Below are 15,988 nucleotides of genomic sequence, written 5' to 3' on the forward strand. Positions count from 1 at the left end.
AATATTTGAAACTCACCCTTTTTTGATGAGCTAAATATATGCAGAATATAATACATTGCGCAATTGGCTAAAGAATTGGCAGAAAAAAAACATCATGAAATTGGCAAAAAAAATACACGCGAACAGCACGATGCTGGTTTGCACTAAATATCGTGTGCTGAAAGGGGCTCTATGTGGTTCCAGATGGGACTTCGCTCAGTTTAATGTACCAACTATGGGAAGTGGAGACAAAGTGGATAGAGCTGACGCGTGAGTTGTGCTGAGGGGCTATTTCCATGCTGCATTACTCTGACTCTCTGACAGGAAACTGCAGATGCCGGAATCTTGAACAAAAACAAAGTACTGAAGGAGAGGACAAGCCAGCATCTGTGAGGGAAATGACGGGTGATGTTTCAGATCGGTTGTGTCATTTTTTTGCCCTTTCAAAGCATACATAGATTATGCTACCAGATTTCATCTAGTAGGCAGTGATTGCGTGCAAGCCCAGTCTGTGACATATTCAATATGGACAGGTGACGTTTTGAGTCTGGGACTGTCAGTCTGTCTGACTGAATCAGTCAGAAGAAGGGTCCCAACCCAACACTTCACTACATGTTCTCCAGGCATACTGCTTGACCTGCTGAGTTACTCCAGCACTTTCAGTCTTGTGCTCAATTTTAGTATATAAAAAAGGCAGAAAGTGCTAGAGTAACTCAGCAGGTCAAGCAGTATGCCTGGAGAACATGTAGTGAAGTGTTGGGTTGGGACCCTTCTGACTGATTCAGTCAGACGGACTGACAGTCCCGGGCTCAAAACGTCACCTGTCCATATTCTCCAGAGATGTTTACCTGACCTGCTTAGTTACTCCAGCACATTGTGTCTTTTTTTGGTAAACTAGCATCTGTGGTATGAGTTGATTAATACGGGTGTCAGAGGTTATAGGGAGAAAGCAGGATAATGAGGTTGAGAGGGAAAGATAGATCAGCCATGATTGAATGACTGAGTAGACTTGATAGGCTGAATGGGCTAATTCTGCTCTGATAACATGAACATATCTGCAATTTCATGTTTTTATATCTTGGTATTAGCATGGTATTTGTCTCATATTGAAGTCTGAGTACCATGTTCCTTCTCTCCAGAGATGCTGCCTGTCCGAAGAAGGGGTCTGAAGAAAGGTTTCGGCCCGAAACGTTGCCTATTTCATTCGCTCCATAGATGCTGCTGCACCCGCTGAGTTTCTCCAGCTTTTTTGTGTAACCTTCGATTCTCCAGCATCTGCAGTTCCCTCTTAAATGCTGCCTGTCCTGCTGAGTTACTCCAGCATTTTGTGTCTATCTACCATATCTACATATCTGTTGTGCTGCTGCAAGTAAGAATGTCATTGTTCCGTTTCGGGACACATGACAATAAAACAATCTTGACTCATTACTCTTGCGATGTGGAGGTCTGAAATCCAGGCTGCTTTTGATGAGTGTTGGGGGTCTGTGGAACAAATCTGTGTAATCTTGCACTTCGTGTACAGTGCAGAGAGGGGGCGCTCCGGCGCCGCCAGTCTTTGTCCCAGGGAGCAGCGCGCGGCGTGTCGGATCAAGATGTCTCCCGGCGTGTTCCAGTTTAACGAGGCGCGGCAGAAGTTCAGCGTAAGCGACCGTGGCCGCTCCTCTCGCTCGTTTACTGTCGATGCTGCGTGGAGACGGGGATTACTGTACCGGGGGTAGTTAAAGGGGGCTGCCGGGCCTGCGGTGGGACGGGAATAGATAGGGTTGTTACCACCGACCTGAGACACGGTGTCAGTTTCAATATCATGCCACGAATGTAGTTTCATCTTTTGTCATTTATCACTGGACCCAGTCGGATCCGTGTTTGTTGAATATGTTTTGTTTTTGTAATTGTACATACATCTGGGGTTATGTGGTCCATGGTTGGATATCAAGGATTTGAGTATTGGAGCAGGGAGGTTCTACTGCAGTTGTACAGGGTCTTGGTGAGACCACACCTGGAGTATTGCGTACAGTTTTGGTCTCCAAATCTGAGGAAGGACATTATTGCCATAGAGGGAGTACAGAGACGGTTCACCAGACTGATTCCTGGGATGTCAGGACTGTCTTATGAAGAAAGACTGGATAGACTTGGTTTATACTCTCTAGAATTTAGGAGACTGAGAGGGGATCTTATAGAAACTTACAAAATTCTTAAGGGGTTGGACAGGCTAGATGCAGGAAGATTGTTCCCGATGTTGGGGAAGTCCAGGACAAGGGGTCACAGTTTAAGGATAAGGGGAAATCCTTTAAAACCGAGATGAGAAGAACTTTTTTCACACAGAGAGTGGTGAGTCTCTGGAACTCTCTGCCGCAGAGGGTAGTTGAGGCCAGTTCATTGGCTATATTTAAGAGGGAGTTAGATGTGGCCCTTGTGGCTAAGGGGATCAGAGGGTATGGAGAGAAGGCAGGTACGGGATACTGAGTTGGATGATCAGGCATGATCATATTGAATGGCGATGCAGGCTCGAAGGGCCGAATGGCCTACTCCTGCACCTAATTTCTATGTTTCTAAGACAGACGATTCAGAAAACTAATTTATTCTTTAATGTGCATGATTGTTTTAGTAAGCTCGAGGTTGTTTAAAATATCATTTGAAAGACGTTTCTCTTATGCCACATTTCTGCAGTATTACACAGAAAAAAATGATCCAGATTATTCCTTGAAACTTCTCTGAAAGGTTAGAATAAACCTTAGCTGAAGTGTGAACTGAAGCTTCAGCATTTTTTTGTTGCCATGTAGCCAAAATCTATTAAAAACAATGTAGATTTAAAAAAAAAATGTTTCTATTATATCTCTTGCCACCCAAATCACCCCCTCCCCAGGTATCCCTTACCACCCAAACCACTCCCTCTCCAGGGACTTTCCCCTGCAACCGCAGGAGATGCAACACCTGTCCCTATCCCTCCTTCCTCTGCTCCATCCAAGGACCCCGACAGTCCTTTCAGGTGAGGCAGACGTTCACTTACACCTCCTCCAACCTCATCTACTGTATCCGTTCAAGGTGTGGGCTCCTATATATCGGCAAGACCAAGTGCAGGGTCGGCGATCGTTTTGCTGAAAATCTCTGCTCAGTCTGCCAAGGTCTACATGATCTCCTGATTACTAAACACTTTAACTCCCCCTCCCATTCTGACCTTTCTGTCCTGGGCCTCCTCCACTGTCAGAGTGAGGCCCAACGAAAATTGAAGGAATAGCACCTCATATTTTGCTTGGGCAGCTTACAACCCAATGGTATGAATATTGACTTCTCTAACTCCAAATAACTCTTACTTTCTCCCTCTCTCCATCCCTCCCCAATCATAATTCTCCAACCAGTCTGACTGTCCACCTGATTAACTTTTACATTGTATGCCTTTTTGTCACCTTCCCCTCGCCAACAATGATCTATTCTACATTTTACTTGATATTCGTCCCCTTTGTTCTCTTCTTTTTCACACCTTACCCTCCATATATCTCATTTCCCTCTCCCCTGACAGACTGAAGTAGGTATTGACCCGAAACATCACCCATTCCTATCCAGAAATGCAAATGAAGTCACCCATTATAACTGTTTTGCCTTTGTCGCACGCATTTCTAATTTCCTGTTTGATGCCATCCCCAACTCCACTACTACTGTTAGGTGGCCTGTACACAACTCCCACTAGCGTTTTCTGCCCCTTAGTGTTTCACAGGTCTACCCATATCGATTCCACATCCTCTAAGCTAATGTCCTTCCTTTCTATTGCGTTAATCTCCTCTCTAACCAGCAACGCTACCCCACCTCCTTTTCTTTTCTGTCTATCCCTCCTGAATATTGAAGCTCCCAGCTTTGGTCACCCTGGAGCCATGTCTCCGTGATCCCAACTATATCATATTTATTAATAACTATCTGCGCATTCAACTCATCCACCTTATTACGAATGCTCCTTGCATTAAGATACAAAGCCTTCAGGCTTGTTTTTACAACACTCTTACTTCCAACATAGGACCTATTGCACTTTATAACATGTTTATTTATTATATATATATATGGTTTATGGTATAGGACACACTGAAGACACAGCACACGACTGATCCTCTGATTATACAATTATGTTGAAAAGTGGCCCTTCTTTTGCCCTGGATTTGTCTGCCTGCCACTTTTACTTTTCACCTTGCTATCTATTGCTTCTACCCTCATTTTACACCCCCTGCCTCTCTGCTCTTGCACCCATCCCCCCGCCACATTAGTTTAAATCCTCCCTGACAGCACTAGCAAACACTCCCCCAAGGACATTGGTTCCATTCCAGCCCATGTGCAGACCGCCCTGTTTGTACTGGTCCCACCTCCCCCAGAACTGGTTCCAATGCCCTAGAAATTTGAATCCCTCCCCCTTGCACCATTTTTCAATCCATGTATTCATCTGCAATATCCTCCTATTTCTACTCTGACTGGCCCTTTGGCACTGGTAGTAATCCAGAGATTATTACCTTTGAGGTCCTAATTTTAAGTTTATCTCCTAGCTCCCTAAATTCACCTTGTAGGACCTCATCCCTTTTTTTATCTATATCGTTGGTGCCAATGTGTACCACGGCAACTGGCTGTTCACCCTCCCCCTCCAGAATGTTCTGCAGCCGTTCAGTGACATCCCTGACCCTTGCACCAGGGAGGCGACATACCATCCTGGAGTCTCGTTTGTAGCCGCAAAAACGCCTATCTATTCCCCTTACAATTGAGTCCCTTATTACTATTGCCCTTCCACTCTTATTTCTCCCTTCCTGTGCCGCAGAGCCACCCCTGGTGCCATTTAACTTGGCTGCTGCTGCCTTCCCCTGATGAGCCATCTCCCCCAACAGTATCCAAAATGGTATACCCATTTAGGAGGGAGATGACCGCAGGGGACTCCTGCACTACCTGCCTACAGCTTTGCTGTGCTGGCTAGTGGCCACCCGTTCCCTTTCTGTCCTCTTCCTTTTTACCTGCGGTGGGACCAACTCATTGTACGTGCTATTCATGACTTTCTCAGCATCTTGGATGCTCCAGTATGAATCCAACCGCAGCTCCAATCGTTCAATGCGGTCTGCCAGGAACTGCAGCTGTACACACTTCCTGCAAACGTAGTCACCAGGGACACCGACCATATCCCTGATCTCCCACATGTTACAGGCTGAGTAAACCACGGGGCCAATCTCCACTGATATAGCTTCCTCCCAATTTAAATCAACTCCCTCACACTATAAAAATCTTTATCCTTTAAACTGTACCTTTATTAATAAACACTGGACCCTTACCTGAAAGCAGAAATGCAAATCTGGGGTTGCACCCAATTACCCCGTTATTCGTCCAACAATGGTGGTATTTATCATTGGCAAATTTAAAAGTGGCATTGGAGCTGAATCGGGCTACACAGTCATAAATATATAGAGAGTAGAGCAGGGAACTGTGGTGATCCTGCGTTAATATTTATCGAGAAGGAAGTGTTGCCAATGAGGAAGTTGAGCATCCAATTACAGAGGGTTGACCAGAGATGCAGTTTTCTGAGTTTGATAATAACTTTGGAAGGGATAATGGAATCTAAGCTGTAGCCAACGAACAAAAGCCTGACATACATCAAGAATATAAGAAATAACAAGATAGTGAAAATCCATCAAAACAGCAAAAAAATTGACCACTTGCTAAAATGCGAAAGTGGTTACAGCAATTTGGTTAGAAGCTTTCAAAAGAAAACCAGAGGAGTATGAGAGAAAATAATATTCTGAACATCATTTTTAGACTTTAGAGATACAGCGTGGAAATCATGTGCCACTCAGTCCTCGCCGACCAGTCATCATCCCGTAGACTAGCACTATCCTGCACACCAGGGACAATTTACAATTTTACTGAAGCCAATTAACCTACACATTTGCAAGTCTTTTGGAATTTGGGGGGGGGGGGGGGGGGAGAGAGAAACCAGAAAACCCGGAGAAAACCCACGCAGTTAAGGGCCTGTCCCACTGTACGACGTAATTCAAGAGCTCTCCCGAGTTTAAAAAAAATCAAACTCGTGGTAAGTACGTAGCGACTACGTCGGAGCTCGTGGATGTCCCATAGCGGCTCGTAATGCTAACGGCAGGTACTCTGGGAAACGCGGTAACTCATGAAGTTTTTTCAGCACTGTGAAAAATGTCCACGAGAGCCCCGAGTACCTACGAACGGCTATCACCGTAATTCTCCGAGTTCGAATCAGAGGAATCTCGGGAGAACTCTTGAATTACCTCGTACAGTGGGACAGGCCCTTTACAGGGAGAGCGTACGAACTTTACATGCAGAAAATAAACCAGATGGTGCTCAGTTTTTGACCATCTTACCAACTGACGCTTTCCCATATTTGCGATGTTGAAATAAGGATTCAGTTCCATGTGAAGCAAGGCTAATTCATGGCCTAGAGATGGTCACTTATTGAGGACCTGACAGTTCAAATTTGTTTAAAATGTAACATCTTACCTGAATGACAGCACCTGTAATGATACAGAATAGGGAGTTCGGCTATAAAGCGACAGTTGCTTTCCTAAAGACCTTCATGTTACAGAAAAACATGTTATAATAGCATTTGTGTCAAATGGGGCAAAAGGGTGGTATCATTGCCAAATTAGAGAGATGCACACTTGCAATAACAGTTATATTTGTGGCAGGTTTCAAAAATAAAGGTGGGTTAAATAGCTATAAGTTTATTATTAGATGCAAAAACACTGAAGGCTGAACAACGTATTGCATTTTTTATAGATTATGATTACACAAGTATCATTGGATGTGATTGCTTGTCAGTTTCCAAAGTGACACTCTTAAATGGCCTCCGCAGTGAAACTGGCAGCATGTGTTCTTAAGATACAATGTAGTCTGAATACTGCAGAGCTAATTTCCCATCAAAATTGCAATGTGACCAATTCAACATGCATAATACAAATAGTGTTTTCTAACCCATTAATGGTGTCCTATCCAATTTGCATTATGAAAACATGTTTGGCAGATGATCTTGCTTGAAATGCCAATGTGGATTTTTGTGCTGAAGTCTCAATCATTTTGTGTCTATCTGTGATTTCAGTGGAAATGGATTCAAGAACATTTGAAATCAGCCTCCCTATCCGTTTGCATTTGCTGTGTTTAAATTGTGAATGTGTTGACTCTTCTGAAAACATTGATTTTAATTTGCTATCTGATTCACCTGTGACATTGATCATCATGTATAGAAAATGTAGTGAATGAGGTGCAGAAGAGCATTTTTGGGTGAATTGAAACCTTTACATTGAAACATTTGAAGGACTTTGTTTTACTTTATTGTTATTTTCTATTATGCAGAGGCTATTATTTTATGCACATTGCACCATAGATTTCTTCTTTAAATTTATTATGTCTGTACAATTGATAAATTAGTCCCTTATGGTTACACATGTATTTATTGGATTCCATGGTTCATTCTTGAGGCTATTAATTTACACAGGCAATTGGAGCAAACTTCAAGTACACTTCCCTCCATGATGTTTGGGACAAAGACCCATCATTTATTTATTTTCCTCTGTACTCCACAATTTGAGATATGTAATGGAAAAAAAATCACATGTGTCATTGTCAGATTTTAATAAAGCCCATTTTTACACATTTTGTTTTCACCATGTAGAAATTACAGCAGTGTTTATACATAGTCCTCCCATTTCAGGGCACCGTAATTTTTGGAACACAGCAATGTCATGTAAATGAAAGTAGTCATGTTTAGTATTTTGTTGCATACCCTTTGCATGCAAGGACTGCTTGAAGTCTGCGATTCATGGACATTACCAGTTGCTGGGTGTCTTCTCTGGCAGTGCTCTGCCAGGCCTGTATTGCAGCCATCTTTAGTATATGCTTGTTATGGGGGCTAGTCCACCAGTTTACTCTTCAGCATATAAAAGGCATGCTCAATTGGGTTCAGATCACGTGAGTGACTTGGCCTCTTAAGAATTGACAATTTTTTAGCTTTGAAAAACTCCTTTGTTGCTTTAGCAGTAAGTTTGGAATCATTCCCTTGCTGTAGTATGAACCACCGGCCAATGAGTTTTGAGGCATTTATTTGAACTTTAGCAGATAGATGTGTTCATTATGTTACTACCATCAGCAGTTGTATCATCAATGAAGATAAGCGAGCCAGTACCGTCAGCAGCCATGCATGCCCAGGCCATAACACCCCCACCACCGTGTTTCACAGATGAGCTTTGGATCTTGGGCAATTTCTTCTCTCCTCCATACTTTGCTCTTGCCATCTCTCTGATACAAGTTACTCTTCGTCTCATCTGTCCACAAGACCTCTTAGCAGAACTGTGGTTGCTCTTTTAAGTACTTCTTGGCAAACGTTTGCAGCTAACCGTGGTCTGCATCTTGCAGCGTAGCCTCTGTATTTCTGTTCATGAAGTCTTCTGCGTCATTGACAATTCCACACCTGACTCCTGAAGAGTGTTTCTGAGCTGTCGGACTGGTGTTTGGGGATGTTTCTGTATTATAGAGATGAATTCTTTTGTCATCAGCTGTGGAGGTCTTCCTTGGCCTGCCAGTCCCTTTGCAATTAGTAAGCTCACCAGTGCTCTCTTAATGATGTTCCAAACAGTTGATTTTGGTAAGCCTAAGGTTTGGCTGATCTCTCAAACAGTTTTATTGTCTCTCAATCTCATAATGGCTTCTTTGAATTTCATTGGCACAACTTTGGTCCTCATGTTGATAAACAGCAATAAAAGTTTCCAAAGGTGATGGAAAGACAGGAGGAAAGACTAGATGCTGAGAGCTCACTTATACCTGCATTAAGGAGGCAATTAAACGCACCTGAGCAATTACAAATGCCTGTGAAGCCATGTGTCCCAAACATTATGGTGCCCTGAAATGGGGGGACTATGTATAAACACAGCTGTAATTTATACATGGTGAAACCAAAATGTATAAAAATTGCCTTTATTAAAACCTGACAATGCGCTTTAACTACATGTGATTTTTTTTTTCTACTTTACTTCGGAGTCACGTGAGTGACTACGTGAAGAAGGCCCGGTCAGCCGCACGTGCGTCATTACGTCAGACGCATTGGTGCAGGCAGCCGCTTGGGGAGCAGAAGCCCCTCTAACGTGGGTAAGTTTAAACTCAAGGTAAGCTTGTTTCTTACCCGTTTTATTCCCTGCAGGAACCTCTTCTTCCAGAGATTTCCTGTTGGTGGATTCGCGAGGCCCGACGAGGGAACCAGCTATGGGCTGTGGGGAAACCCCGGTTCTTGCCGCCAAGAGCGGGTAGCTGGAGAATGTCGGGTGGTCGTGGAAGACGTTGCTGATGGGGGTCAGTGGCGTCCAGGCGCTCCGGGTGCCAGGAGGATTCACTCCGATAGGCACATAGACGCGGGGGTTCCTAGGGAGGAGACCTCCAGCAGGCTGGGTGGTAGAAGGGGGTTTCCCCTCCGACAATAAAATTTATGCGGGGGTATCCCGAGGAAGGGGACCTTCAGTAGGCCGGGAGGGCTTCCCCCCGATATGAATATGAATACTGGGGTTTCCCAGGGAGGGGACCACCAGTAGATCTGGAGTCGGGAGGGGGTTTCCCCTCCGACAATATAGAGGGTTTTTCCTCCAATATGAAAGTTAATGCTGGGGTTCCCGTGGAGGGGACCTCCAGTAGACGTATATGCCGGGTGTCGGGAGGTTTTTTCTTCGATATACATATAGAGACTGGGGTTCCTGGGTAGGGGAATCCAGTAATTATGCGGGTTTCAGACTGCAGGGGTCCCCACGAAAGGGGTTAAACGGACCGGAACGGTCAGCCCTGGGGCCGGTAGGGGTTTTCCCTCCGGTAATATACAAGTGTGCCGGGATTCCCGGAGGAGGGGAAATCCACCAGCTTTGTGGTGCCCAGACCACAGAGATCCCCAAGATATGGGATAAATCGACCCAAGTGGTCAGTCCTAATGCCGGGAGGGTTCCATTCCGGTAAAAATAAATAATGTGGAAATTGGCCATATGGCAGTGTTGGGCAGATGGGGAGCCTTTGCCAGCAGCGCCTTGTAACAGGGCTGCATAATGGGGATGCCGAATATATGGCAGTGCCGACCTATTGCTCTAAGCCGTGTCAGCAGCGCCTTGTATAGGGCTGTTTAAATGTATGGCAGCAGCACCTGGAGAAGGGCTGCAATGATGTCTCCCTCATGGAGGAGGTGAGCTTACCGGGGCATTTTCTGACCCTGAAGGGTGGACCTGTTGGAGAGGTCATGCCAGCAGCGCCTTGTAGTAGGGCTGCTTAATGTCTCCCTTATGGAAGAGGAGAACATGCCGGGTCAGTGTAATCTGATGCTGAGGCTGAGGGTATAGCGTGGAGCATACCTCAAGGAATGAAGGGCACATGTCAGAGGTACGATTCTGGCAGCAAGGTTGCCATTACAACAATGCAGTGAACACCGCTATCAGGGGAGTTAGAGCCACCCGCCGAATATTCTATTCAGGTGAGACATATTCCACAGGCAAAACCTGAAGGGCGAAGCACATAGTTTAGGGGGGAAACGCACCCCACGGCTTCATCGGCAGGAAGCGGTTCACTGAAGCTGGTAGCAGCATTAAGCTGACCAGAGTTACTCTACAACTAAGTGACCACGAACAAGTTGGTAAGATTTACAATTGGTTGGGCAACACACAAATAACTGAGACATTGTCATCTACTCAGAGGCATTTTAACCAGGTAACTGGACAATACTAGTATTCCAAGAAGGTTGGAATTTGGCCAGAAGAGTGTTGAGCCAGGTCCAGTATTTTTAGCCAGGTTGCCTTTGAGACAGGCTCGGAGATATGGGGAGTTGTCTTTCAAGGAAAGGTCAGAATTATGGCAAGAGTTGCCTTGGGACATGTGAGAATTATCAGAACCGGGCCAGAGTTATTGTCAGGGCAGACTCGAAATGATGGCAGGTGTGGCCTGTTCATTAAGAAAGAAGGGTGATCAAACTGATTTCTTAGTGGTTTTTCCATGTACAATCATCAGAGATGTTTGAAGGCATTGTTATGATGAGGCAAGTTAAACAGTATGATAACAATAAATCATTCAAAGGACTACTCAGAGTTCAAAAACAATTGTAATGTATTGTCTGGATTATATTTTGATGCTGTATTTGTCTAAAATCCACTTAGTTTCAAGCTAATTGAGGAATTTGTTTCCCATATCCGGTAAATTAGGTTGTTATCAAATGGATAGTTGCCATGTGACTCCGCCCTGGGCAATAGATTGGAATCAATAGAAACCTGGAACAGCCTTGTGGTTATAAAGGAGTTCCTATTCATTAGATTAACTGGCGATGTAATAGATGTGATGCAGCTGTGCATTTGGGAGAACTGACAGCATGCTTAATGACAAACAATAAGGGTCATGAAGATCATTGATAATACAAATTGCTATTGCCAGCTGAAGCTAAGAAAGCCACTATGATGGACAAACAGTATTCAGCATTGCTCCAGTAGTTGATCAATAAATATGAATTATATTGCAAAAAAGATGCTATTGGCTTAAGGTGGGAACATGCGAATGTCATCACTAGTTGAGGTGCAGGAGATTTGCAATGAGTTTAACTCTTCAGTATTGGTATCAACTATCTATAGACCATAAGTGCATTATGGGTTAAAGAGGGATTGAGTGAATATGCACAGGGGCATGCTCAACTTTCATGTTGATACACTAAGATGTGGCATATGATAAGCACGAGGGTGCAATCAGTGAAAAGATCCTGTAAAAGGTACATAATCTAATTGGTCGCTGGAGTATCATTAAGTACAGATCAATGACAACACAGAATGGGTGTTGGACCACGCAGTATTTATGAAATTCTGATTCAATGCAACACTGAGTATAGATATATTGTTTTCATGCTAATTAAAGGTTGCAAAATGTGTGGCATAACAGTGGCGAAATATACATTCTTGCTACAAGCATGAGGAATGGTCTTTTATGTCTTCCTCCAAATTTGCTTTATGAGTCGGGGATAAATGGGGGTCCTGTGGATAGGGTGAGCTGTTTTAAATATCTGGGAGTCCACATCTCTGAGGGTATGAGATGGACATAACACACCGCAGCACTCATGAGTAAGGCAAGGCAGCGCCTTTACCACCTCAGGCAATTGAGAAAATTGAGAGTGTCTCCGAGGATCCTCCAGTGCTTCTACGCAGCGGCTGTGGAAAGCATCTTGGCCGGAAATATTGCCATCTGGTTTGGGAATTGCTCTGCCCAGGAAAATAAGGCTCTGCAGAGAGTAGTGCGTTCGGCCGAACGCACTATGGGAACTTCACTCGCCCCCCCTGCAGGAATTGTACATCAGAAGGTGCAACTCCAGAGCCAATAAAATCATGGGAGACCCCTTCCACCCATGCAACGGCCTGTTCCAGCTGCTACGGTCAGGCAAACTGACGTTGCCATGCTGTGAGAACAGAGAGGTTGAGAAGGAGTTTCTTCCCAGAGGCCATTCGGACTGTAAATCTCACCAGGGACTAACTTTACTGAACGTTTTTCCTTCCAATATTTAATAAGTAAAAGAATATGTGTGTGTTTATGATTGTGTTTATAGTTTGTTTGGTTGTTTGTTTGTCTTTTTGCACAAAGTCCGCGAGCATTGCCACTTTTCATCTCACTACACATCTCTTATGTGTATGTGACGAATAAACTTCACTTGACGACTTGTCTTGGAATAGAGTCATCAAGAGTCGCTTTAGGTTCCAGCTGTGGAATTGGCCTATGCGGTTTGATTCCCGATTTGTCGGGAATAATAATAATGCAACATTATATGGTTATTTAAACGTAATTTGCTGGTCCAGCCTGCGGCTTGAAAGATCAGCCGTTGCATGATAAAATCAATATATGTTCTACAGATTCTCAATAGACTGCTTACGGCTTGGGTTTCTCATGCCTATTTTTGTATGTATTCACAGTGCTGGAATGGTACCAAAAAGCGGTATTTTGCTGCTTCAGGAGATGGGAAGCGTTTGTTTAATGCTGATGTTAGATTTAAAATGGTACAGATTCTGAGTTATTGCAGTTCATTTAAATGGTATTTGACAATATTGAATTATAGGATCATTAACTGTGCCAAGGGGCTTTCCATCAGACTAACTGCAGCTAACGAGGTCTAAGTTGTTGTGTTCACCTTGGATATCGAGTTAGTAAAGGATATCTGTTACACAGGTTTTCCAGGACAAATACAATGCAGTATGGGAGATTGACACTGTGTAACACTATTTGAACGAGGGGGTTCCAGCTACATTCTTTGCTTTGATCGGACCTCATAGCTTTGATCGGACCTCATTAGGTAGTTATCCTCCTGGCGCTGGTTAGCGCAACAGGTCATTCGCTACATTATTGTGACAGGAGAGGATGATTACATCTGCAAATATATGCATAGTATTTTATGCTATAATTAATTTAAGCAGAGCAGTAGGGGTGTCAGATCTTAAAATAACTAAAATAAGACATACCATGGGATTTCTCATTTTGTGGGGACACACATATACAACAATACGTCAAGCTCACCAAGAGCCTTTGAGACTCTGTTAACTATGATTGTTAGTTACAAAAGACGTTATAAGAACCTATCTGCTCAGATCTTGTCAGGTGTTAAAACGGAGTTGAGGTATGCAGGAGTAGATACTGATCTGGATCTCGCTCCATCAGGGCTGCTTTAACAGCAGCAGCAAGGGTTAATTACGTTCCGCTGGACCACATCATAACGGCTGTAGTGTGGTCAAACGAACAATGTTTCAAACATCTTATAATAACCCGTTGCCAGACCAGAGGTATTCTCAATTTATTTTATGTTCTGTTATAGGTTCCATCCGGATGAGAGATGTGACTATTGTTATTGGTTATTTAACAGCATCAACATGTTTAAATCTATGTCATGACTGTATGCATTATGAATGTTTTCCCTCATTTTGTCAATGAGGCAGTTGTGGTTGTGTAGACTTGTTTTCTCACGGCATGAAATCACAGAGCTTTGAAATCTTCACGTAGTCACTCCCGTGACTCCGAAGTAAAATAGTAAGATTAAACGAGAACTTACTAGTTTGAAGTTTGATCTTTACTTTATGAGGAGTTACGATGAGGGAACACGTGCCCTCCGCTCCCAGCCCTCGTTAAGCTCATCTGGTAGTTCTAGTCTTTCATCTTACTATCATACTTCAGTCACTGTTATTATTATCTGTGATTTCACACCGCTGCTTTGAAGATTGACGCACGAGTGGCTGAACGGCCTTCTTTACGTATTCCCTCATCGTAACTCCTCATAAAATAAAGATCAAACTTCAAACTGGTAAGTTCTCGTTTAATCTTACTATTACAAATCTCAAATTGTGCAATAAAGAGGCAAATAAATAAATGATGGGGCTTTGTTCCAAACATTATAAAGGGCACTATATGTGTAATTGCACAACAGGAAGATTAAACTTTTACAAATGCAAACACAATTTTGTTAAATCTTCACCCACACAATCAATAAGACCACACTGAATACTAAACGTAACACATTTTGAGAATTATTAATTGAAATTTACTTTTATTTCACTAGGTATGTACAAAAGAAGCTGTGAAGAGCAAAAATGTCAAGCCATTGACCCTTGTATTCAGCCAGTTGAGTGGAGGGTAAGAGGTTATCCCTGCATTATGGGCATTTGGTTAATGGAAATTGATCCTTGTAGAAAGTACGATTCACTGCCCAAAACCTTTACATGTGGAATAAAATTTACTTTGTTTCTTGATGTGGATTTGTTTATGGAAAATTGTCATGGAACAGTTTTCCAGCAACACAGGTTTCCTGTAAAATAACACTTTTTAAATGATCAACTTGACCAGGTGCTGATGTTTCTGTGGCTTTTCTATTTTAGTTAATGTTTTTAGAATTACTATTTGTTTCTAAATGTAGAGAAACAGAGAAGAAAACTACACTGGATCAAGCATTCAGAGGAATTCTTGAAGAAAAAATTGTGAGTAGCAGTCGTAATCTCCCAACGTACCTCATCATGGCCCCTGTACTTTTCTGTCTGTACTTTCTTTGAAGCTGTAACATTATATTCAGCACTTTTGTATGGCTTGGTAATACTCATATATAGCATGATTTAACTGGATAGCATGCACACACATTTTTTCACTATCACATGATAATAATAAAGCAAGTTTCCAATTATGTTTGTAAATTTCTTTCCAGGTAATCTGTCAAGGCCAAATATTGCCAGTGGCAGCAATAATGCATTCAAACAGCAGATAATTATATTTGTCTGTTTTATTTCAAGATGATGCTGGCAAGAGGACTTTACTAGAAAAATCACCATTCATCTTATGGCAGTTAGCCCTTTTCCAATTTAGCTGTACATCTTTTGTCATGAAACTACAGTCAAGATTTAAAAATGTAAAGGATTTATTTGATTTTTAGCGTACTGATTTTTATTAAACATACACCTTTTTATTCATGGGAAACAGACAATTGGAGCAAGGTTGACTTTTCATGCCCTTGACCAGTCCCATTTCTAGAGAGTACTTTTACAGAAATTTGACCTGGAAAGTCGACCATTCCTTTTTCCACACATATACTCGACCTGCTTTGTTACTCCAGCAGATAGTTTCTTGCTTGATTTCTGGAAGTGATGTGCACCAGTCTGCAAAGTGAAGTTACCACTCGGGTACTTTAGGGAGAAGTTCCAAGATTTTGACGGTGACAAATCATCTTATGGCATTTACCCCCCTTTTCTATGTAACTGCTCAACTTTAATAACCACTTTCTTCTGTTCTATTACATTTTTGAAATTGTTTTGAATTAAGTCTTATTAGTTTGGCATGATTTTAATCAGCTTACATTCCAAAGAAGTACAGGTTTGTAGGTTGATTATTTGCGTCGGGGGAAGTAAAATTTTTGTTGTACGAATTTCTTAGGTAAATTTAATGGGGAAAATCAAATGTATGACTTTAAACAAATGGACCACTGGTGTATGATACAGAGACTTTTTATGGCTTT

The 15,988-nt window shown here is 42.8% G+C and overlaps 1 protein-coding gene across 3 annotated transcripts in view; it reads left to right on the plus strand.

The window, feature by feature from the left end:
* Positions 1–1,470: 1,470 nt before the first annotated feature.
* thoc1 (THO complex 1) overlaps positions 1,471–15,988 on the plus strand; it is a 49,714-nt gene continuing 35,196 nt past the window's right edge. For all 3 annotated transcript variants that reach the window (XM_055634176.1, XM_055634177.1, XM_055634178.1), the window contains exons 1-3: positions 1,471–1,619; positions 14,549–14,622; positions 14,903–14,963. In XM_055634176.1, coding sequence (XP_055490151.1) covers positions 1,572–1,619; positions 14,549–14,622; positions 14,903–14,963 — 183 coding nt within the window. In that variant the 5' untranslated portion in view covers positions 1,471–1,571. The remainder of the gene's footprint in view (positions 1,620–14,548; positions 14,623–14,902; positions 14,964–15,988) is intronic.

The sequence above is a fragment of the Leucoraja erinacea genome, chromosome 4, assembly GCF_028641065.1.
Source record: "Leucoraja erinacea ecotype New England chromosome 4, Leri_hhj_1, whole genome shotgun sequence".
Lineage (NCBI taxonomy): Eukaryota > Metazoa > Chordata > Chondrichthyes > Rajiformes > Rajidae > Leucoraja > Leucoraja erinaceus.